General features: G+C 53.4%; 9 protein-coding genes across 9 annotated transcripts; 5 read left to right on the top strand and 4 right to left on the bottom strand.

Moving 5' to 3' along the window:
* Positions 1 to 1240: 1240 nt before the first annotated feature.
* Positions 1241 to 3136, top strand: AB675_10762 (putative DNA glycosylase; the record flags this gene model as incomplete). Its single annotated transcript, XM_018139553.1, has 2 exons — positions 1241 to 1558; positions 1604 to 3136. The coding sequence occupies 2 exons, from the start codon at positions 1241 to 1243 to the stop codon at positions 3134 to 3136; spliced, it is 1851 nt and encodes a 616-aa protein (XP_018000748.1).
* A 213-nt stretch (positions 3137 to 3349) lies between these two features.
* On the bottom strand, positions 3350 to 3832 carry AB675_10761 (putative pectate lyase E; the record flags this gene model as incomplete). Its single annotated transcript, XM_018139552.1, has 1 exon — positions 3350 to 3832. One exon carries the CDS (start codon positions 3830 to 3832, stop codon positions 3350 to 3352), a length of 483 nt encoding a protein of 160 aa, XP_018000923.1.
* Positions 3833 to 5274: 1442 nt separating this feature from the next.
* AB675_10760 (uncharacterized protein) lies at positions 5275 to 6747 on the bottom strand (the record flags this gene model as incomplete). The annotated part of the gene is made up of 2 exons (XM_018139551.1): positions 5275 to 5845; positions 5894 to 6747. The coding sequence occupies 2 exons, from the start codon at positions 6745 to 6747 to the stop codon at positions 5275 to 5277; spliced, it is 1425 nt and encodes a 474-aa protein (XP_018000609.1).
* Positions 6748 to 7612: 865 nt separating this feature from the next.
* Positions 7613 to 8248, bottom strand: AB675_10759 (uncharacterized protein; the record flags this gene model as incomplete). The annotated part of the gene is made up of 1 exon (XM_018139549.1): positions 7613 to 8248. The coding sequence occupies one exon, from the start codon at positions 8246 to 8248 to the stop codon at positions 7613 to 7615; it is 636 nt and encodes a 211-aa protein (XP_018000593.1).
* A 608-nt stretch (positions 8249 to 8856) lies between these two features.
* AB675_10758 (uncharacterized protein) lies at positions 8857 to 9834 on the top strand (the record flags this gene model as incomplete). The annotated part of the gene is made up of 1 exon (XM_018139548.1): positions 8857 to 9834. The coding sequence occupies one exon, from the start codon at positions 8857 to 8859 to the stop codon at positions 9832 to 9834; it is 978 nt and encodes a 325-aa protein (XP_018000738.1).
* A 5256-nt stretch (positions 9835 to 15090) lies between these two features.
* On the top strand, positions 15091 to 16761 carry AB675_10756 (uncharacterized protein; the record flags this gene model as incomplete). The annotated part of the gene is made up of 1 exon (XM_018139547.1): positions 15091 to 16761. One exon carries the CDS (start codon positions 15091 to 15093, stop codon positions 16759 to 16761), a length of 1671 nt encoding a protein of 556 aa, XP_018000694.1.
* Positions 16762 to 17982: 1221 nt separating this feature from the next.
* On the top strand, positions 17983 to 20041 carry AB675_10755 (uncharacterized protein; the record flags this gene model as incomplete). The annotated part of the gene is made up of 3 exons (XM_018139546.1): positions 17983 to 18223; positions 18307 to 18919; positions 18961 to 20041. 3 exons carry the CDS (start codon positions 17983 to 17985, stop codon positions 20039 to 20041), a joined length of 1935 nt encoding a protein of 644 aa, XP_018000825.1.
* Positions 20042 to 20646: 605 nt separating this feature from the next.
* Positions 20647 to 22533, top strand: AB675_10754 (uncharacterized protein; the record flags this gene model as incomplete). The annotated part of the gene is made up of 5 exons (XM_018139545.1): positions 20647 to 21034; positions 21094 to 21356; positions 21407 to 21749; positions 21864 to 22131; positions 22188 to 22533. 5 exons carry the CDS (start codon positions 20647 to 20649, stop codon positions 22531 to 22533), a joined length of 1608 nt encoding a protein of 535 aa, XP_018000602.1.
* Positions 22534 to 22972: 439 nt separating this feature from the next.
* Positions 22973 to 23587, bottom strand: AB675_10753 (L-ornithine N5-acetyltransferase NATA1; the record flags this gene model as incomplete). Its single annotated transcript, XM_018139544.1, has 1 exon — positions 22973 to 23587. One exon carries the CDS (start codon positions 23585 to 23587, stop codon positions 22973 to 22975), a length of 615 nt encoding a protein of 204 aa, XP_018000735.1.
* Positions 23588 to 24063: the final 476 nt, after the last annotated feature.

The raw sequence follows: 24063 nt of genomic DNA, 5'->3' as shown, positions 1-24063 counted from the left end.
CAAACTTGTTGTCGCGTTCTCCTACTTGCTTTCGTCTCCAGCGCTCTTGCGCTGTCTTTCGTTGAGTTGTGTGCATTACCTACATGATATATAGCAATGATGAGATCAGGTGCCTGTTTTTTCCTGTTCTTGAGTGGGCTTCGAGGCGACGGGAAGACAAGACAATCAAATCGAATCGTTCCGAGCATGCAAGGCGTGCTCCGCGTGGAAATCTGCGTTCAACAGGCTAAGACTGCCGCCACTTGACAATGGTCTGAGATCGGTCGCATCGGCTACTCACCCGTACCTGAGACTTCACTCGGCGCTCCTTCTGTCGAGCTTGACGATCTGGAGAACATGCAATGCTACCGAGCTTCGATGAGGAAGCACCTTCTCCGAGCCTCGATACTTCAAGAGAGGATGCAGAGCTACTGGTGCCGGATGCAGAACCTTGCAGTTCATCTCCTTGGCAACAGAACCGGCCTGGTCTTCACTTCAAACCCCTACGTCACTCTACTTTCAAGATGCAACGTGAATGTTGTTCCTAATCAGTGACTGGTTCTCAAGTGGCGCAGACGTCTGCACTGGTCTATTCAAGTTGTTGTTCAATCTGAACTCGAGCTCAGCCCTCGTCTCGAATCCCGCCCGGCGTTGGTCGCGAGGCATCAGGCTGGAGTCCTGAGGAAACTAGTTCCCGGTCTGCGAGTTGCTCCTTCTCTGGACCGGAGGACGTTACGGGTCTTTCCTACCACCTTCCTCGGCTGTCTTTTCAGAGGGTAAGAGCATCGGCAAAAACTTGGGCAGGGGCATTCGATATCGCCTTTAGCAACTTCGCAACCGGTCTTCAGAGCAACATCCAGCCCAACATGAGTCTGAGAGTTGGTCCAGACTTCTTGAAAATGATCCACCTTCCACTGCATTCACGTCTGGCTGTCATGCTTCCATTGGCTGGCTCAGGATCTTCACCCATCATTCAATGACCTCTACAGCAGTCACGTCTCCCTCTCCCACATTCACGCAACCTTACGTGAATACATGCACCATGGGCTCCTTACTATATCTGTCCCGGCCCTCCCCTTCCTTCTTCTCTGCACTTCTCGACCCTCCCTCTCAACTTTGGACTGCCTCCCATCCTGATCTACAGGAGAAGCATCACCCTGATCCCTCACAAGTTGGTCTAATCATGCTGATCTGTATGCCTTGATCAATGTGCTAACATTGAGACGTAGGCATCTAGACATTGTGCTGGGTCCGGCCCATCATGGCAGCAAAGAAAGCCACCAATACCAAGCCGAAACCAGGCACCATCTCCTACAAGAAGTCCAAGTCGACAACGACAAAGGTCACTGTTGCTACAACAGCGGAGGCGGAAGACACCATCGAAGTCAACGTCGATTCGACCACCTACGAAGTAACCACACTCACTGCCTGGCTGTCTGATCTGTCTCCGAAGCGCAAAGCTGAGGACGATGCCGACGGCGAATACCAGGAAGTCAGCCCTTCGAAGAAGAGCAAAGTCGATGTCGTCGTCAGCGGTCCTAGCTTGTCCACACGAGGACAGACTCGGGTTGTGAAGAATGTGAGTGATCTGACACCGATCAAGATCAGTTTCTGACTTTGGCAGCTTCTCCTCGAAGGTGTTCCGGGTACCGACAAGATTCACAACGCGAAGGCTCCTCCGAAGCCAACAGCTAAGCTGAAGGCTCCTCGAAAGTATCCGAAGGCTGGCGTAAAGTCTTCCGCTAAGCAAGGCGCTGCTGCTGCTCGAGGTCCCATGAACAGCCACGTCGCCAACACGTTCCGCATCAAGCTCTCGATCGATCTAGAAAAGCTCGGCAAAACTCGTCCTGCGCTATACAACTGGTACGAATCGCTGAAGCCTGCTCCTGTCGAGAAGCTTGCTCGTGTGACCAGCGCTGATCGCCACTTCTGGGACCACTTCCACTACAAGGTGAAGTTCGGCGAAAGTCCATGGCCAAGTCTTCTCAGTCCAACCTATGACCAGTCCTACGAAGTCTTCAATATCCTGGTCGACTGGTTGCACAAAGAGCACAAGATCTTCGTAGATAAGGATGGAAGCTCATCCGCAGGTGAGAATCGAACGAACACCGACGACCGTACGATCGATGTTATAGTCCGCACCATCATGGCGCAAGGCACTACCAACGAACTCGCTCTGACCGCTCAGCAAGAAATGCGAGTGGCTTATCCATACTCCGTCAACGGTCAAAATGTTGTAGGTAGTGTTCCCAACTACCACCTGATGCGCGTCCAAGGAGAGGCAAGGCTTCGTGGGGTTATAGATTTGGCTGGCTTTGGCAACAAGAGACCAGCATTCATCATGGCAACCCTGGACACCATCTACGAACGCAACATCGCCAATGTCAAGGCTCATAACAACTGCGAAATCCCGCCGAATACAGAGATGGGCCAGCCAGCCAATGTCGGCTACTTCGTTCCTGGCATGCTCTCCATCGAGGAGCTCATCAGCATGGACAAGATCGACGTGCACAACCTCCTTCTGAGCATTCCCGGCATTGGCGTCAAGACTGCGCACTGCGTCATGGCGTTCAACCTTGGCATAGACATCAATGCTGTGGACACCCACGTCATGAAGGCCGCACGGAATCTCAACTGGCTTGCCGATCACATCAAGACCGAGATCAAGGCGTTCAATCACCTGGACGGTCGGCTTCCTCCGGGCTACAAGCGTGGCATCCACCAAGTTCTCTGGCATCACGGCGTGCTGTGCAAGCGATGCAAGCGCAACGCTGCCAAAGACGATGTTCGAGAAGGCGAGCCGGCGTGTCCGATTGAGCACCTCGTCACCCGCCGCGATACGAAAGAAGCCAGCCAGAGTTCTCCCCGACAACGCAAGAAGTCCGAGTCTCCCAAGGCCAAGGTTGTCAAGGTCAAAGGAAAGAAGGTCTACTTGGAGTTTGACGCGTTCGCTAGTTCAGAGGAGGCTGCTGCTGCTGGCTATGCGGCCTTCGATGTTCCGATCGACGACGATTTTGATTCCGGCTCCGCCAACACCCGTATCTGGAAGCGCTGGCGCTTGATCAAGGCTGAGGAGGTGGTGGAAGAGGAGGTCGAGGAAGTCGATGAGGAGGAGGAAACGGAAGAGGAGTCTGATATTGTTGGTGGGGAGGATTAGACATGGGTTCGAAATGCCGCGTTTGCGAAATCGGAGATCTACAGGCCAGGGAGGGCGCTACGGGAACGAAAATGAGATATGAGTAGCGACGAACATCGATAGAAAACGACGATACATCGAACATTCGAAACGAAGCTACATACCATCGAGGCGGACTCCCTCGACATAATCAAAGAGCTAATGATAATATCCAAAACGTTTTCGCTTTCCTGCTCAACAAGCCGGCAGCTTACTCAACCCACCCTGCGCACCACCACACTTCCCCGTCCCATCAACCTTCTCGCTCTTCCCTTCCCCCTTCTTCACCCCCTTATACTCCTGACACACCTTCTTACTAACTCCACAACTCCCACTCACGCTCGCCGTGTCCCCGTAATTCGAATTGATCCCCACTAGATCACTCGTCATCCCACTGACCCTCACATTCTGGACGATGACGTGCCGCGGCCCGCCGTTATTGGTGCAGTCGCCGCACGAGCGGTAGAGCTTGCCAGCACCCTGGACGGTGTAGTTGCTGATGGTGACGGTCTCGGGATAGCCGTTGTGTTGGATGACTTTGTCGATTGCGGAGGCGGCGCCGCCGCCTGTGATGAGGGAGTTGCCGGGGCCGAGGAGGGAGATTGCGTCTGTGTTCAGATAAGACGCGTTATCGGGGTTGAGTGGGTAGAAGTCGGAAGGCAGCAGGGTGAAAGGCATGGTGGACAAGTGAAAAGGAAGGAGACTCACCCTCACAGACATCCCGAAACCAGACATTCCGAATTGTGCAAGCTCCTTTGCAGTGCACGCCTTCAAGGCTGTTGGCGCCGATGATCACGTTGGACAGCGTGGCGCCGTCATTGAGGATGAAGACGGCGTTCGCAGAGCCGGTGTCGGCATCGCTGTCGCATTTGTGGCCGCGATCGTACTCGTGGTGGCGCCGTCGTAGGAGGAGGTGATGACTGAGGGCGAGGGGAGGGAAGTGATGCTGCCGACGCGTGAGGGGATTGAGAGAGTTTGGGCAGTGATGAGGGGTGGAAGGAGAGCGGTGAATGTCACGACGAGAAATTGGCGAAGCATGGTTCGTGAGGACTGAGGCAAGCTGATATTCAACGGACTGTATTGAAGTCAGCGGTACCTGGACGCTCGCTCAAAGGTTGTATTTGTTTAGAAGACTTATACAAAAGATCCAGTGTTCATAAAGAAAGGACGTGTTGCTGAGATGGCTGCTAGTCGGTGAATATATCGTCAGCTACTTACCTCAGCGTAGCGAGCAGCGACGGGTCGAGATCCTTGAGCTCGCTGATGAGCACATGGCCTCCACGGTCTCTTCCAGCATATCATATGAAAGTGTTGAGCGTTGTGCTGGGGTATGCCATGGCTAGGAAGCCTAAAAGCATCCTCTTCCGGGATCAAGGTGTATAGAAGCGTATGCTAGCTTGAGGTCAGTGCACACCCGAAGTCATACATGTCCTCCACGCCGTTTTGATGATGGCGCAGAAGCGAAGGTCAGTATTCAAGAGACCAACGAGGAGTCGCCTTTCACATCCTGAAACGCAATACCTGGCCGATTAAGGACCGCTTGGCGGCCGGCGATCCATCTGCCGTGGGCCTCGCTTACTCCGTGTCGAACGCGTGCCTCATTACCGAGTCGGTCAGTTGTGGCTCTTGCAGCAGTGTTCAGTGCATGTCTGCAGCATCACAAAAAGCATTGACGCACGACGACGCGCCGGACTGGCAAGGTCGTTGCGTGGGACGAACTGGGGGCGTTCCTCGCGTTAGCTTCAAGTGCTCGCTGCCACGCGACGTTGACGACGAGTGAAATGGAGTAAACCGCCAGACCGTGGACTGTGTTGCTGTTGGATCATCTGACTTAGCTCGCAGACTGCTCCCGACTTTCCAGGACGATGGGGAATCCACACGAGGTTGCCTTTGGCATGGGTGGACACGCCACTGCCAAGATTGACAACCCAAGTCTGGACTTGGCGCGGTTTCATGCTAATCACAAGGCAATACAGGTCGTTGTTGATGCATGTGTATTGAGAGCTATGTACAGCATAGTCGGAACGCGTGGGATAGGACTGCTTGCTACTCCAGTGCTAAACGAACAACGCCCCTCCCACCAAGGGCGATGACCTTGTCCCCCATGTCGCAGTCGCTCATCAATGCCGATTGCGACGCAGGTGCGAGTAGGTCCAGTCAATCCTGTTGGCGTCTTCCTGTTGAGCTCGCTCCCTAGCCTCCTCGCGAGCCTTTTCCACAACCTCCTCGGTGGCGTCTCCTGATAATAGAAGCTTCTCAGCGGCTTCCTCGGGGTACTTATTGTACCTGAGGAGTTCGTCGCATTGACTTTCGAAAGGCATGCTGTGCAGGTCCTTGGGTGTGTTGTGCTCGGACGTATTCGACTCAGGAGGGATCTGATATCTAAATGGTCGATACTTGTCTTCTTCCGCCAGAGCCTCCCAGCCAGTTCGTCGAATCTTCCATGAGTCCAGGAGCAGTCCATGAGGAGGTATGATCTTTTCCATTGACGCTTCTTTGTCAATAATTTGAGGCCGACTCAGGAATAACGTTGGAGCGACTGGCAGACTCATTGCGACGGGAACTCCTTCCTCGTCCCAGAACTCGTCATAGTAGTCCGACTCGACGTCATATCCCGGTGGGTGGCTGAAAGCCTCGCGATTAAGTTGAGCTTCGTAGTCGCAGAATGGAAGAACGTAAAATGCTTCGCGACTGAGGTATTCGTCGTACTCTTGGAGCTCAAGTTCTTAAGCCTCTAACAAGGGTCCAAATGAGTCCTCGTGTTCCTTGACAGCTTCCTGTCTCCTGGCGAGTCGATCGTTGGCCTCTTCGATCTCATTGGGGTCCTCCATGAAATGTAATGTAGGTCGCTTGGCAGTCATGATGACTTCAATTCTCGCAGACCGGTCAGTGAACTCGAAATGGCCCTTTAAATAGGTCCCCTTCTCATGCCATGTTGCGAAATTCAAACCAGGATGCCGCAGTGTAACGTATGCTGCGAACAGTAGAAGGCCACGGTTCTTCTCAATGACTTGATTGGCGGGTACCTTCTGTCGGAAGGGACCGCCCCCGCCTGTGGTCATCTTCATGGTTGCAAGTGTTGGCATCTCATCAGCTAGCAAACGCAGATACCGTGGGAGAAATGTCGTGGGCATGGTCTTAAGGGCGTGTGGGAGTCCGAACGTTAGTGATCGGATAGCCCGTAGTGCTCTCGGATTGATGTGTCTCGCAAATAGCGCTCGGAACGTCTCGCATGGGTAGCTGGCGAAGTCATACATGCCATACAAGACTTCGATGCCAAGTTTGTTTAGTAGTTGAGATGTCGCAAGTACCGAAGAATCATTGGCATCAAGCCCTAGATTTTGAGCGTTCTGCAAGTCGTAGTATCGCGGCATGAATCTGTCGCCTTTAATAAGATCATACCAGTCGCCCTTGTTGTACTTTGGTTCTGCACGGCGGAGCCGTGCATGATCGATCGTTCCATCGTCGTTTCGTCGTCCAAACACCGCAAAGACGTGTGATAGAATAACTCGAAGTACTTCTTCTGGGAGTACCTCGAGTCCTCTGAGCTCGCCACGACTCCCATTGCTAGGCATCTCGAAAGGTGTCGACATCGTGAAGGTGTGGATGATTGCTGAATAGATAGCGGGCCACTAGCGATCTCGCTGGCAATCCTTGACTGTGCAGAGTGGCTGACGGAGGAGACGCGGTCGCGGAAAGCTTGGTGATGCTCCAGGTCAGCCATGAGGGCTGTATAGATATAACTCAACGCCAGGCATCTGACACCGATGTTCACAGCATCACATCTTGCAGCCTGTGTTGCCTCATCTGCCATACAATAACGTTTCACCTCGCCCAGGACCTCGTTGACTGCCCATATGGCCCCTTTCGCCTGAATGAGCACACTTCACGTGAAGAGGCCTTTCAGTCATCTGTTCACAATGCGACATTTGCATGCTATGTTGTGTAGTCCAGTCTGTAGCCGTCACACTCAAAGACATTCGTGAAACCCCCTTTGTAATACAGGCATAGCCGAGGCGATTTGCCAACGATGTGATCGCTGACTATTCGTACCTATCAATGGCTCACTGATGTAGGCATCGGAGGATGCAGGCGCAAACATCTTGTTGTTGGGCTGTGCCGCTGAATGCCGAGCTCTCTGGTACCCGTGACTCTCCCGTCGCCTGCAGAGTTTGGACGGCGAGAGAACCCCTCGGGTGGGGTTGAGGCCATGGCATGAAGATACTTCATCTGGGCGACAACTCAGCACCTGATTGCCAGCGGTCACCTTGCGCTGTATATATCCTGTATGGTGACTTTACGATGGTGCTCTATATGTTTGACATATCGCGTATCATCGTCAAGTTCTCGGATTGGATTTGCAGATTGTTAGCCGATAGTTTGCCAGAGCTTTGTTTGCGCTCTTGCTTGTCAAACGCAATCGCTTGGAGTCGAGCAGGGTCAATCATTCTACGCCACTCAGTCGTCGGATATGTTCAGCTTAGTTTTGAGGGTCGGCCATGTGTCGAGTACGCTGCTGTTCATAGTGTAGTTGTTGACATCATAACACAAAGCGGCGAACTCGGGTCGAATGTAGACTCGTCCATCCTCGGCATCTCGATCGAGAGCATCCTCTAAGGGTCTCTCCCAAAGCCCTTGACGAAAGTCCCACCCCGCTTTCGACATAGGGCCGACATAGTCCTTGTAGGAGTCGATGAGCAGGTCACGTACTTCACCCAGCAACAGGTCGAGCTCGGCGGGATGTGGTTTCAGCCTCGACAATTGCGTCGGTCGATGGTAATGCGGGATGCGAGCCCAGGTCTCGGCCGTGGGATGAATCAGCCAGCCCATTAGTGTGGCCAGTGTCAGGGCAGACGCGAGGCGAACACGGTCGTTGAGTATGCCCTGCCACATGTGGACCACCTCTGCGGCCCAGGTGGAGGCGTTAACGGGATCGCCAGGCCGGCGGCGGCGGAACAGGAGTGTGACATCAACGCGGCCCATAGGTACGATCTGGTCGACGTGGGTGCCCTGAGCTATGAGGCGGCGGCCGATCTGCTGAAAGTCGGTATAGACACGGCCGAGGGGCGTGTCGCTGTTGTCTAACAGGGGCATGATCATATATTCCTTGGGTTTCCGCCCTTGCCACTGTTAGTATACCACTATCTCATCGCCCAGCATTGCGGCACCAGTGCGACCAACACACTAATTAGTCTTGGAGCGCTTTGCGGCTTCGAGGCCTTACCGCTCCTACTTCTCCAAACCCTTTTAAGATCCGCCACCGCACAGAGCCGCGAGATGGCGCAAGATGGGACGTTCGGTCAACGATCCAATGAGAAGCGAAGGAAGTATGCAGGATCTCGTTGAACCAATCACAGCGCTGTGTGTGTACCCGATATGGCATTGCGAATGATAAGTTTACCGGCCAGGTATCATCAGGCACAGTGATGAGATCTGTTGAGCAGCGCACGGAGCCGCAAAGCAATGAAATAAATGTCTAAGATGTTGCGACGCAGTCCGTGTCGGAATTGCAATCCCTCCCATTACTATGGACCATGGGACCCAAGGCACGCCAGCATGCCTCGAGAGCGTGCGTGATGTGTCGACAGAGGAAGAAGAGGGTTCGTATACAGTACCACTTCCATCCAGGCCAGATAGCCTAACAGATATAGTGCGATGGCCCAGATTGTTCAGCATGTAGCGCGGAAAATATCGAGTGTGTTATGGATCTAAGCACCGATCAGAGACGAGGGCCTGGAAGGAAGCTACTCCATCAAACTCTGACGAAGCTGAGGACGCTTCCACTTGCGGAGGCACGGGCTCTGCTTGATGTAATCAGGAGCGACACTCAGGGTCTGGCGGCTCTCGACGAGTGGTCTCAGGGCGATAGTGGAGCTAGTTCTGGCCCTCCACAAAGCCTCGATACTGTGATGGAAACCGAGCAGCTAGAGACTGCTTCGTCGTCGGCGACACCCGAAGCTTCCACGAGCCACGGCTCAAGCGGGGCTTCCAGCAATGCTGCAGTCGAGATGTCTCACGTGGACGGCACACAGCTTGAGAAGCTCGGTACTCGCCATCAGCGCTTGATCTTGCCTGATTCGCCATTAGAAAAGAGTCCCAATTTCCACCGTCTGTCACAGGTCATGCTCAGTTTCCGCGAGGCAGCGGCTTCTAAAATCATCAGTGATGGGAGCGCAAATGAAATCCTTAGCATGTCTGGACTACGAGTTGACCTCCTGTACCGGAAACGACTAGCCAACGACGGCCATCCGGTCTCGACATGGGCATGCGAGTTTGCCCGCGCCTCGAAAGTCGTAGCCCCAGTCTCGCAACTCACGGTCGTATACTTTGCAGGGGCGTTCATGAGATGGCTAATCATACCTTGCAAAGAAACCTATGACCTCTTACCTCCCTTAATGCGACCTATGGTGCAAAAGTCTATGACCTACAATCCTTTCGAGGTTGAAAGCTACAACACTCGTGCTTGGGAGTGGATCGATAATCTCACCTTGAACAAGACACGGTTGCAGTGGCCATATACTGCTCTGGCATGTCTCGATGAAATGTTCGATCCGAGTCTTGCTCTGCTTGAGCCACGAAAGAGTTTCTCAGTACTATTCACGGATCATTGCAATGACATGAAGAATTGGACGATGAGCGGAGAGCAGCCGAGACGCGACTCCTTCCAGATGACTACTTAGCGCAGACGTTGGTCGTAGCCATGGTCACGCTGGCTGTCGACCAAGGTGGCGACTTTCTTGGTCGGGTTCCTGGTGGCAACCTTCAGCTGTGGTGATTTAGAGGCTTGTCATCAGTACGCGTCATGTAGGTGTCTGGGCGTTATCACATAGCCATAGCGCAGAGGGGCAGCGAGGTTGCAGCAGCATATTGCCGGTTACTGCTGTCATGCAAAGGTCAAGGTCACGAACACGACAGGTAAAATGGGGGCTCTGCGTTTGGGGATGTCGTTTAAAGCTAACTAAGCGCCTATGGATGTGCGGTGTGGTGGGTTTTGGTGTTGCGCAAGGACTATGGCGAACGAAAAGAAGTCTTACAAGATCGAGACTGTCGTATATACATATAGTTTGGGGCAGCTCAGGAGACCTTGACGGTTCGCTGTGACGGTGCTATTGCTGGTGACGTTTGGTGATGTTTGGTGATGCCTGACTTCAGGCCTTATAAGTTCCCGGTGACATGGTGAAGGGCAGACTGGTAGGCTTTGTGGATGACAGAGTCAATGCGGGTGCTGTTGTCCACTACAGCTCCAGGCAGAAAAGTTGTATGGATCACTTCACATGAAGAACTCTGCTGGATGTTGAGAGCACAAGTCGCTTATGCGGAAGTGCCTGGGCAGTACGCAGAGGCCGTTCCCTATCATCCAATAGTCATCCTTTCGATGAGCGTAGTGCTGCGACGGTTGGGATGAGTATCCCCGTCCTGTACTGAGTGGCCATCCACCCAGCCACAAATGTGTCCGCCCCCAATGATAACGGCACCGCGTTTCTGCCCATAAGACGAAAGAAGGTGTAATCGAACTGCTCGAGGCTTTCAGTAAATTATAACCGTCCATTGGCAATTGGACGTATGATTCTCGACGTTTGTGTATCATCAATCGAGTTTGTATTGCTGCTGCCCAAACACCATTGCCTATCGAGGTCAACAAAGCACGCGGATGAAGACAAAGACCGTGGAAAGATGAGAGGTGAGCCCGCGAGATATTGAGCACACACGCAATTCAATGAATCGCCATGCCTCGTGGGTTCATTCGTTCCGACGACATGTTTGCTGACAGGACTGTATGCGGGAGTGCTTGCCAATCGATCACGGCATGGTCGATCCCACCATACCTATCATTTCAAAACTGACCGCACATCGTGCTGACGCTTGAAGCGGTCTATACGGAGATTCAGGTCGCTATCGGTCCTTTGCATGGACATCTGACACACGGTCTTTTCTGGTAGCTGTGCGACAGAAAAAAGAAGAGAACTTACTAATGTAGAATTGGATGTAAGCATTTTCGATGACATTATATTGTATTGCAACGGCGTCACTGACTCTGCTTGCAGGGACAGGCATGTGCCGTTGTTTGCGAGCGGCTCGATTGAGTAGCTTCCTTGACTCAGGTCAGTAGTCCGAATCAGGCCCTTCAGCGACACCGACGCATCATCTCTCGGGCAAGCATGATCTGAATCAAATAGTCCTCCTCAGCCTGCGATGATCTGCACCTACCGCCTTCCACGTCGACCTTGTCATCGAATCGAACGCACTTCTTCTGCTGTCGAGTAGGACAGGATCCAGGTGACTGTTTGTCGCGAAAGGCGGTCACATTGGCACCGAAATGCACTGTGGGAGTTCGCAGGATCGAACGGGGTTCCTTGGCGCCTCCAGGCGGCTCCGAACGCTTCTCGTGCTCCTCAGCAGTTGATATCGAGATCGGTGGTGGTGCCTTGAAGCGCGCACCGGGTCCTTGAGCCTTGTTCTGCTTATCCCTACCAGCGACATGGTCGCCGGAAGATGCATCTGGCTCTGGGCTTGGATATGTCGTTAGTTACTTACATGCCTGCGACGTAATTGCTGATAGTGCTCACCTTCTTCTCCGTGCTGGAGTTGTTCGATGTCTTGTGGACTTGGATGAGGCCTGATTGGCATGGACCAGAATCGTAGGTTTTGAGGATCCTATGATACGCGCCACATCGGCAAGGAACTTCTTATGAGCGGCTTCTGCGTTGCGTCGAGCCCGGTCCTTCTCTCGTTGATCATGCTGCTGATTGTAGCCGCCACGAGGGGGCAAGCCATTCTGCGAGCACCAGTTGGCCAAGTCCTCCTCGACTTCGGTGCTCTTGGGGGCCTTCGGCGTAGAACGTCGCTCCTGCGGACAGTGTGCCTTACCATACTGTGCGCTGGCGTAGGTACGTGTGCTGCTGTAGTATCGTGCCCAGGCGTCGACCTCCTCCTCTTCCCATTCATCTCTCTTGGACAACGGACACTTCAGTAGCTCGTATGCAGCTCCTAGCTCTTGAAAACGACGATTGGCTTCTGCCTGATTGTCGAGGTTCTTGTCCGGATGCAACTTGAGCGCAAGCTTCTTGTAAGCTTTGTCGATGTCTTCCACGGTTGCGTCTTCCCTAAGGTTCAGTAGCTTTCGGGCGCGAGCCTGGACGGAAAACTTTGGAAACCTGACGCGGACGACATCGTTGTGATGATAGAGATGGAAGCTTGTGGCAGACCGCAAGCTAGGTACCTGCTTCTCGGGCACCGAACTTGTATGTCGGACAGCGACTCACAATGACAATGGGCATTGTCGAGGTAGCGCCTTTCACTGGAAACAAAGAACGTCAGGCAGTGACGTTGCGGCCTGCCACCAGACAACAAAGACCAGCTCAACCCATGATCTTAGTTTGGTGGATGAGTGAAGAGCTCGGTGGTGTGCAGAGGCCGCGGAGTGGGTCGATGGGTTAAGCAGAACAGGACACCGTTCCAATGGGTTGTCGCTTTCGATAGACAGGTACAAGTGATGCAGTCTATCGCTCTGCACAGCAGAGTGAGGCCAAGGTCGCGAGTCGAGCGACATAAAGCCCAAACAGCTGCCGTAACGACGGGTCGCACGTACACCGCCGGGGAGCAGGCCAGTCGAACTCACCTGCAGACTTTCGCACTTTGTGAGATTTTCGAAACAGCAGCCAGCCGCACGATCCGACCTTTTCTGCGTCACAAGGATCCGTTGTGGATGCAGAGGCAGGCCAGCACGCCTGCCTCATGCCCTGAATCGTAGACGCAACAATCCGCCGGTAGCACGGTTCGATCCATCGCAGCGTCGTGCCGTTGCATTTGTCAGCGACGCGGTAGCTCATGCAGAGCGGTTTAGCTGACTGGCGCGATTGGGGCTGTCTGAGAACCGCTGAATAGGGCAGCAATGCTGAAAGTCCTCCGCAGCATGACCGCCCTGCCAATCTGGCGTGAAAAGTCTCCTCAGAGAGGACGGCATAGTCGTTTCAACGGCACTGTAATTCAAGTTACCGAACGCTCAAGCTTCGGCATCAGACGCCGTGTGGTCCAAATAGAGTCTGGTTAAAGATGGGCTACATTTTGTGATCAGCAGAGCTCTGGTGAGCAAGGTAGAGGATGCTCTAGATCAGTTTCGGGTCCAAGGCTCTCTGCCGGAACTGGCAGTATACTTAGCTCGTGGCTGGTGAGCTCGCCATTGGTCGTGAGAATCGAAAACTTCGATCATACCCGTTAAAGCAACGACCTACATCGATGGCAACACTTTGGAGAATTGAGGGAATTACGATGGTAGAAGCAGCCGAAGGATTCAGGTGGGGTCCGGCATATCGGCATGTGGCTGGTATCTAAATGTGGCTGCAACATGTTGTGGCTAAGTCGTATCTCTTGGACGGGCAGCCTTGCGGACCTTTCGTCGTTGCGGCAGAGCGCTTCCGGTCAAAGTGTCCACGGGTGCTGTTGCAGGTGGGGCGCCTGGAAGGACGGGAGTCGATGCACACCTTTTCGCGTTCTTCTAAGTCCGGCAGCACTCTGCTCGTGTCAGAGTCATTCCGGTCGTACGGTAGTGTAGACGAGTGCTGCACTGATAATGTGAAGCGTCGGATTAATGAAGCGCATCTGATGCGATTGTCGAAGGGAGAGCCGGAGAGAAACACTCGAGCTCTACTATGTAGCCAAGTCGGCCATTTAACGGCGCCAGCAGCGAGGTGTTGGCGTGCTGATGGACAGCAGACGGCTGACTTGATTTCGTTTGTGCTGTCAGAAGCCCAACAACATCTCATAGTCACGAGGTGCACGGATGCTCCGTACACCAGTGCTCATAGGGCTGCATGAGCATGCTGCACCTACTTGTCGCGACAAGGGTAAGTACTTCGTAGACGCCCAGACCTTGCGCTGAAGCAATGGTAATGCACCGAATGTTAACGACACGGCTAGAGTCTGCAGGGACCCTGCATCACGCTTTCAGGGTCGTCTGCAATGCCGGTGTGAGAATTGTAAAGAAACGCAAGAGGAGACGAAGGAAGGGGCTGTGCAGATCACTGCAGAGCTTCAACCTAAGCTTCGGCCAAGCTCAAGGCGGCCTCCGTACCAGTCAGAGACCCCATATAAACCTTGCGATTAACCCGCACCTGCACAATGACCGAATTACGTAGCTCAAGCTCACTCCGCCTCCTGTTCGTCTACCTCAGACGATGTGCAAGTATGCTGCATCAGTACAGCGCAACCGGCAAGCGAAAGCCGGCGCGTTGCCGAGTCAGTTGCACTCCAGATGCACAGTCACTGCTGGCTATGCCTGTTGTCGCGAGATACATGTCTTCTCATGCATCGACTAGCAACTCGTTCGAGGAAGGGCCATCGCCTGGAATGGCACAGCAGACAGCCAGATCGATACTTAGTCTCATGAGACCGTCGATGGACTCGCCTTGAGAATGCCAATGGGTGATCATCAATTCTGCCCCGTACTCTGCATCAATATCATGTGCTTTGCGCGATGACTTTCTGATACAGCAGTGGTCAGTGACCGCATCGGTCGCTCATGTGAAGATGCGTTGGAAGAGGCGGTCAGGGAACTTTGGTATGCCCAGCAGGCCGGATCGGTACCAGTGACTTGCAGGCTTGTAGGCGTACCTTGAAGCTTAGATGGCGCTAAATTGGCCCCCTGTACCAACGCCACAACGAGGCTCAGCCTCTGCGCCAATAAGCGTCCACTGCATCAAACGACATTTCCAGAAACACCACTGTTCTTCCAGACACCAGCACTGTGGATCTCCTCGATGATGCATAGTCTCACTCAATCTATAGTAGGATGCTGTGTAACACGGACCGGCAGTCTGATGTATATCTACAACCGCCACCCGCAGATCCAGCATGGGATCAGCGCGCCAGAGTCCAGAGCCTACCCAGGCGGATAATAACAACTACAGCGACGCGTCCAGACCTCACTCAGTCCACCAATGGACCACAGTGGTCCTTTCTACACTACGCCAGGCACGTCTAGCGACGACGATCTTGATGTCGGCATGTCAGATCTGCTGCCGCCCAACAGGCGTCAGCCGCCGCCCACACAGGAAGATTGGGACAGGATACAGCCAATATTCACAGAACTCTACATCGACCAGGGACGGCGCCTCAAGGATGTGCAAAGAATACTGCTGTCTCGACACAACTTTCATGCGACACCGAAAATGTATAAATCCCGAATCACTAAATGGAAGCTCAAGAAGTACGTCAAATCCGCCGACAAGGAGAACATAGTTAGAGCGATCCAGGACCACCACATTGACGAAGAAAGCTTCCACCGGATCAAGTTCAATGGACGACCCGCGCGTCTGGATCTTGTCCGGCGCTATTGCAAAAAGACTGGCGCTCACCCAGATCTGGCCAATGCATTACCGACGAAGGCCCTCGAAGCACCTCTGCGCCGCGCGAGCACTCAGATCAATACCAATGTCAGCACCAGCGATGACACAGAAACGCCTCCATCAACAATGTTGACTCCGTCACCAATCATTTATTACCGTGACAGATCAGCATCGTTCACACCTGCGGATCTTACACCTACCCGAACAGTTGCCTCCGACCCAGCTGAGAGTGTTGCGTGGCATGTTCAGCAATACATGGAGTGGCAGTTGGCACCGATTCCATCAGACATCGATCAACGGCAGCAAGAGCTTCTTTTCGATGCCGCGGCTGCTTTCCAGACCACTCAGACCAGTGACTCTGCAATACACAGCATTTCATATTTCGAGCTTCTGCTGACTGCTTTGGACCACTTCGACGTCGACCCAGCTTATGCATGGACACTAATTAGTCAAGCGTGTGACATGGCTCGAGTCGTGGTCCAGGAGCAACATCGAGGTCTACTTCGACTGCTGATTGTCACATTCACTGATGATAGATGGAGCCAGCATTCCAATCTACGGCGGCACGTTCTGGACCACTTGGCCGAGATGGCAGCAACAGTTCTGGGCGAAGATCATGAATTGGCATCGATTCTGAGAAGCCTCAAATCCGAGCAAATTTTGGAGTCTGCTGCGATACCAATCCTCAAGGTTTCTGTTGATGTGCTCACCAGACAGAAGCCAGCTCTCGATGAAGAAGTCTGCGAGGCGAAGCGCGCGCTCATGGACCTTTTACGTCGTCGAGGGGACTTCATTGACGCGACATTGATGGCCCGCGAGATGTGTGCGGAGGCGCAAGGCGCGTATGGCAAGTATCATGAAGCCTGTCGACAAGCTATCAGACGCCTGGGCGACACATATGTTGACCAAGGCGACCTGGAACACGCCCGAGAGGCGTACCGAGAAGTCCTCTCGAATGCCATGAACTCCCCTGTCAGCTCTCCTAGTTCATCTTCTTCATCCTCTTCCTTCCAAATCGACGAAGCCACGATTTTCTCTTTACAAGCACTGTGTCAGGTCGACAAGTGTCGTGGAGCTCTAGATGAGGACATCACTGCGGAAGAGGTTATCGAGACCGTCCTGAGCGGGCTTGGCACGTCTAAGCAAGATGTTATGGATTGTCTTGCTCGATGGAGTCAGCCGCTCACTCTGCGACAACGATGGCTCGGCTCAAACCGCTACAGTGATCGCCTGCTAGCTCGATGGTCGATCATCCGCAGTTGAGGGTGGCAGAGGATCTCGATCCCACTGACCGGAGGTCCTCTGCCCGCAATATACAGTGTTTACTTTAACAAGTTCAGTTCAGATACCCCAGGCTCTGTCGCACACGGCAAGCCGCCTTGAATAGGCGAAATTTGGCGTTTCGGGGATGGCATCAAGGTGGGATACTACACATGCAACCTACATGGCATGACTGGCGTTCTGGCACGTGGAGTTTCCGAGTTGGCGACTCGTGCACATATTCTATAGCTTTTAGGCTTTGGCCTCAGGGCATTCCTCAATTGTACAGCCCGACTTTCTGGATTTGGGAATCTTGGATATTTTGGGGCTTAGATCAATCGTGGCTTGCGCTCGCTACCGGCTACGTCGACTCAATCCGGGCTGGTCTGCATGCAGTCTTCATGCGAGTTGCAGGGATGCCCCGCACCTACCAGAAACCCTCAGCCCTGTACCGCCAAAGCGGTGAACCTCAAACTCCTGTGGATGTTAATGCTCCAAGAGCTCGTGCTGAGTGTAGATCAAAGATGTAAGACAGTAGGGAGACCTTTGGCAGACTTGCGCACGCTACGATGAGTCCTTTGGTCGATCAGTCAGTGAAGCCATTTACCGACAATGTAGTCACAATTCCGGCTTTAGAGAACATCACTTTTAATGCCCAAAAGCACGCCCGAACTTGGAAGGCCAGGCTTCCGAATCCAGGAAGCCGAGAGCTTAGTAGATTCTCCCGGGAAGTAGAAACCCTACGAACCCCGCTGCCTTCTCCCACTCCCCCGTACTTATGCATGACCTCGTGTTCTAGCATCAGCTCCAACGCAGCCGAGTCGACCTTAGGTAACCGCTGTACAGATTCGTTCTCGCTGCATACCCTCAGCCAGCTGAGGCGTTGCTGAAGTCGACCTGCTGGCTTACATTCTCTTCAAACCCTCTTTACGCTTTCCTTGAAATCGAGCCTCGCGCAAACTCCTGGTTGGCCAACAATATCGTTGTTTTGAATGTCATGCAAGGGTTTCCTGTGCATTTGCTGTAAGGTCAGAACGTGGCTCATATTGACCGCATTGGCGAAGTTCAGGTAGGTGGAGGCTTTCGTGGCCTCAAGCAGCATATGAATGATGAACGACGCTCTGTATCTATGGTTCCTGCGAACATCTGCTTCTACCAACAGCCAATCGTCATCCCACCGCAAGACACTGGCAGGCTTGATTCAAGCAGAACACATCGTGTGGGATGGTCGAGTTAAGAGACGACCCAGTACGGTCTAACCTAGACAGCATTCTGCATAGGGACGATTCAAATCGACCTAAGGCCGTTCGCATCGACTCAAAACCCAAGCTATCACCCCTTCAGATCCCTGCGACGTTCTCAGACACTATAGAGAATGTAGTCCCCGAGCCACCACCGCGCGACCAGGGACTCGCGGCATATACAATTCTCTTCGCCGCGACGACAATTTCATCCTTCCCGTGCGGTACGACGCATTCCTTCCATACCAGTTCGATCCACTTCCTATCAATAAAAGTCTGCCTTGTCCCAGCACTAACATACATTCAGGCTTTTACCTCAGCTACGGTGTATATCAAGCATACTATCACACAGCATACCCAAATGCGACGAACTCAGCATGGATCGGGTCCTTGAGCTCCGGTCTCCCCTTCCTCCTGGCGCCCCTCATGGTGTACATCTGCACGCACACAACCTTCTCCCGGATACACTTCGTATGGGTCAGCTGGCTGCTGGGCATCATCGCCCTCGTCGGCGCCGCCTTCTCGTACAACACCAACAGCCTTATCGTGACTCAAGGCCTGCTCTTCGGCCTAAGTATCGTCATAGGCGACAACCCCTTGCTGATCATCGTCAACACATGGTGGCGCAAGCACCGAGGGCTTGCATACGGGGTCATCTTCGGTGTATGCGACCTCTTCGGGGTAGCGTGGAGCTTCCTCGGCGAGTACCTGCTTCGTAAAGTAGGGCAGAAGAAGACATTCTTGATCTTCGCGGCTGTGCTCTTCGCAGTGCCCGGTCCCTGCTTGCTGTTGATGAAGGAGAGGGGTTCGAAGACTATCCTGCATAAGTCAACCTTGATGTCAGGCACGCCGAAGTCGGCTCATTCTGATTCAAGGCGTGGGTCTCACGACACACAGGGTGTTAGAGAAGCTATCGACGAGTCGATCATGAGCCCATCGGAGGCAATTACGAGCTGACCAGGCGAGATACTCCGCCGACGAAGAAAAGATTTTGGCGGCGACCGCTGTTCTATGTCTTTGGACTCGCAAACTTCGTGCAGAGTCTAGCTTTCTACCTTCCACTAATCTACCTACCAACCTACGCCCTCCAAATCCACCGTCAATCGAGCAACAACGACGACGACACGAACACAAAAGAGGCCCACGCCAACCCGCTCGGCGCACAAACCCTCGCCCTCCTCAACCTCGCCCAAATCCTTGGCGAAATCCTCTTCGGTCGCCTCTCCGACCTCCTTTGTGTCCATCTCCTCGCCCTAGCCTCTACCTCCATCGCCTCGCTCTCCACTTTCCTTCTGTGGGGGTTCGCCACAAACAAAGGCACTCTCCTGGCTTATGGGTTTGTGTTCGGCTTCTCCGGAGCTGGGTGGTTGGCGCTGTGGGCGCGAATGGGTATGCTGTTTGGGGAAAAAGATTCGATGATGGTGTTTGCGCTTCTAAATGCTGGGAGAGGTGTAGGAGGAATCATTAGCGGGCCTGTTAGTGTGGCATTACTGGGTGATGCGGTGAGGAGAAAGGAAGGGGCCGGAGGATGGGCCATGGGCGTCGAGCACGGGAAGTACAGAGATCTGACCATCTTCGTCGGTGTGTGTATGGCTGCTAGTGCATTGTTGTCTGTGGTAAGTTTCGTGATCGATCGGCCGGAGAAAGAACAGAGCAGCGCCGCCACCAGCATGCCGCAGAGGAAGAGTGAGAAGCTAATGAGGAGCCTGAGTTCGACGAGCCGCAATTCCGCGAGGACGAGAAGGAAGAGCAGTGCAGCCTCGGCAGCAGCTTCCGTCGGAGCCCACAACGAGAAGGCGCTTCCATCAATCGAGGAAGCCCTGCCGCCCCTGCCGCAACAAAGCTTTCTGCCGGAGAAGCAAGGACATATTCCTGGGATTCTGCCGCAGCGGGACAGCGAGGCGACTCAGCATGTGCTCGACGGCGTCCTGCGAGATCTGGAACGGTCAATGCGGGAACAGAAACGCACGACCGAGAGCCAGGGTCTGCCCGAGAGTACTGAGCCTCGAATTGATGCGGGAAAGGACGTTGCAAAACTATAGCGGACAATACAACTTATTCATTACATCTCCTGTCAGGATATTTACCATGACTTTCAAGTCGCCGGTCGCGAGCGTGCAATGGGAGATGCATGGACTCCTGAGCTTATTCGCTTTGGCGACAAGAGCGAGCAAGGACGGGTAGATCGTTACCTGAAGACTTCCGAATCCACCGCCAAGGAATACCAAGCAGTATGACAGGGGTCTCAGCTCCACGAAGATAAGATAAGATGAAATTTTTTTCCTACATGCTCCTTTGGTACCCTGACACCCTACACCAAGTGGACTAAGCCAGCGGAATTCTAGCAGGCATGCGCGCGATATCGGATTATATCGGCGTCCTAACGGACTTGCGGCGCAGAAAGGACTACAGGACTGCGTGATTATTGCGACGGAATACTGCACAGGTCGGGTTGCAAGATGGCTAGGAGTGCCGAAGCGGATCCCAAACGTGAGGAACGTGGGCTTCTGGCGACGGCAAACCCACTCTGCCCACGACTCACAGCTTGGACTAAGTGAAAAGTCTTCCTGGTTGCGGTATTGGCCTCTCAGATCAGATAAGATTGGGCTTTCTCCCAGATGCTTCCCTGAGCTCCTCAACATTCAGCATGGCAGCAAGACCGCCCCAGAACCAGGAGCCTGGGCTTCAACAAGGCCACAACATCCAGCCAGATGTCTTCAAAGCTCCGGCTGAAGACGTTCGAGCCGTCTCCGAGAAAGGCTCGACATCTGTTTCGACGGATGATGCTTCACCAAATGATCGTCCTGAGCTAGTCATGCCTCGAAGCTGGAAATTCACTGCCATCGCCCTGGTATGCAGCATCAGCTTCGGAGCTGCGTGGTCCGCTCGACTGGCTGCCTCAATGAAGAGCACCATCAAGAAAGAACTTTCCATCAACAACACGCAATTTGCACTCCTGGAAGCCAGTGAGGAGTTCATGCAGACTGCTCTAATGATGCTGTCTGGCGTCGTCACTGATCGGATTGGCGGTGCTGGTACGAATTCCGATGCAATCGCCGTGTAAGACCAATCAAGCTAATGTCTGTTGATATAGCGGCCATTCTGTACGGAAACATCATTTTGACCGTTGGATCTATCATCATTGCGGGTGCAGCCACCGGCAAGTCCTACCAACTCAAGATCTTTGGTCGTATCGTTTCCGCCCTCGGAGATGTAGCGACTCAGATCGCCACATACAGGGCATTTGCAGGCTGGTTGGCCCCGAGTGCTGGCTTCGCAACCACAGTCGGTTTGGAGATTGGTATTGGAAGAATCGGGGGATTTCTAGGAAGCTCAACAGCCAATATCATTGCCAAGGTCCGCCCTGAGACCGCTGCTCATTACAAAGATTGCTAATATCTGGCTAGAACACTGGTAATTTCGCCTGGACCTACTGGGTAGCAGTGTTCGTGTCGCTGTTCACGAACGTTTGCACTCTGATCTTTTTCAAATTTACCAAGAAGGCTCACAACAAGTTCGCACCTGCCTCGGACGCCGCCACAGGTGAAGTACTGACCGAGAAGAACAAGCGCTTCGACTTCCATAAAGTTCTGGAGCTACCGTGGACCTTCTGGACCATCATGCTGTTCTCAATGGTCGAGACAAGCTGCGCCATCGTATACTCGCAGAATGCAACAGAGCTGGCTGAACATCGTTTCAAGGTAGATGCCGTAGAAGCTGGGTGGTACTCGTCACTGTCGCAATATGGTGGTGAGTTAAACCTCTGCATATTCAACATCCATACAGCGCCCTCCCTGGCCCGATCTCCATCCCCATCCTGCTTCTGTAAAGTGATGATTCGTACTTCCCATTGACGTTTCCCAGGTTTTGTATTCAGCGCTTTGTTCGGTGCCTTGATCGATGTATACGGCCATCGGCTAAGCTGGATGGCTGTCTGTGGCTTTGGTATGCTTCTATCCATGGCGCTGATCAATTGGTCTACAACGACGGGAGGCGTTGCAGCATCATATGCTACTTATGCCGTGTTCGTACGGATCGGGCCGGTGGTCATTATCGATGGCATCCGGTCCAGCATGTGGCATCAAGACGTCTTTGGAAGTGCCTACGCGGCAAAGATCACTATGAATAACGCGTAAGTCGATGACACCATCTATATTAGTCTATCACACGGACACTGACATTGTACAGCACCAATATCCTGGTGCGGATTATTGCGGGTGTTGTTCAAGACGCCGACGACAACTCCTATCACCGAGTCACCATCATCTATGTGTTCCTCGCCATGTCATCCCTAGTCATCTCGGTGGCTCTTCTCATCTGGTCTTGGTTTGCTGTCGACCTGCAATTGCTGCAGTACACTCGCAAGCGCAGAATAGCAAGGGGCACCTTCATCTTGGAGAGGAAGAGGCGCGCCTTGGAGGAGACCAAAGGTCGGAACAGAACCATCGGTACTTACTGCCTGTCAGCACTTCTGCTCTATGTTCTTGGCAGCTGGGCCGCATACTTCTGGGGGGTCGCAACAGGAAACAATTGAGCTCTGGGGTTTGACAAGGCTTGAGTGGTGGTCAGTGCTGGCTCTGATGACCGTCGGACTGGATTTTAACTTGGCTCAAGTGATTTTCACCGCTGGCTCAGGTGAACGTCGGACTGGATTTATCGCTGGCCGTATCAAGGCTAGCTGGTCATCTTTCGATGTTTAGATCTGCCTGCTAGAGGCCTACTGATGGAAATTTTCGGACTTGCGTGGTTTGGAATTCTGCGCGGTACGATGAAGAGATGTATTCAATGTGTCCTCCAACGTCCATCCGCATGAAACTGACGTCTGCTCGCCTCGGCCCTGCAGCGACCGCTTGGGACACAGGCGCACATCCAAAGATGTAACTCATGCGGCACACGTCGGCCGTCAGTCACGTTGATATTGTTGTACTTCAACGTACGCTGCTCACAAGGATATCGCCTTTACTTGCCACCTCTCAACCTCTCTCGGCCAGCCCCACGAGGTCCTCTCCATCGACCTTGCCCTCCACGTAGTCTTTTGTCTCCAATGCTCCGATCGTCTTCACAAAGAAATCCCTCGTTCCCTGATTCCACTCATGCCGCAGTGTCTTCCAGCTCAGCCTGCCCATGCCACCGTAAGCTACCTCCTCGACCTCTCGCGCGAGCGCTGACATCAGTGCCCGACCGTGCCCCTGGCGTCGGTGGGAGGCTGTGATGATCATGTCTTCGATGTAGATTCCTGGACCTGTCCAAGTTGAATAGGCCGGATGGTAGACCGCTAGGCCTATGACTGGGACAGTCTGAGAGTATTTAGGGGTGGGTGAAACTAGGAGAGCCCGGGCGTAGCCTTTGGTGAACTCTGTTGCTTGGGCGGCTGTTGCTGATGAGGCGTCGACTGGGAGGGATGGTTGTTCTTGGTCAGGAAAGCTAGGAAAGGCGAGGGTCTTTATGAGCATCTCCTCTGTGGTGCGGCATGACGAGAGCTGGCGTTCATGCTCGGCGAGCTCGCGGAGAAGGGCCAGGACGGTGGGGACGTCGGACTGAGTGGCGTAGCGGATTGTGTAGCTTGAGGTTTGGATTGGTGCTGGCATTTTTGGTGATTTTGGCCGCTGGTAGTGGAGGTGATGCGTGAGATCCGTTGAAGATCTGATAGTTGGGTAGCTGTGTTAGAGCTTTCAACTACGAACAGGCGACGTCGGCACAGATGTAGCCACGTTCAAGCTGGATGTCATATGCACTCGGATACCTTAGCTGGAGTTGACGCTGAGTCTAGCCGGCAGGTACGATGGCGCCTAGCACGAGCGCCTTACCATTCTACCAGCACTGTCATTGTGACTCTGATTCTGCCACATTTTCTAAATGCTGAATGCACCAACTCCTGTCACGTAACTAGGGCTGTTTGCAGCGTGTTCCTCATTGTGGACAGGCGCGCCTTCGCTACGAAGCGCTTGCGGAGCCGCTTGAATACAACAGGGCATTTTAAGCAGTCGAGGAGGCTACTGACGCTTAGAAGCGCCAGGTACTGACTTGCTTGAGAGTGCACGTCATACAGAAGCCACAGCCTGTG

This window comes from Cyphellophora attinorum, assembly GCF_001299255.1.
Source record: "Cyphellophora attinorum strain CBS 131958 chromosome Unknown Contig11, whole genome shotgun sequence".
NCBI lineage: Eukaryota > Fungi > Ascomycota > Eurotiomycetes > Chaetothyriales > Cyphellophoraceae > Cyphellophora > Cyphellophora attinorum.
The sequence above is the reverse complement of the archived record's forward strand: the minus strand, read 5'-3'. Positions and strand labels throughout refer to the sequence as shown.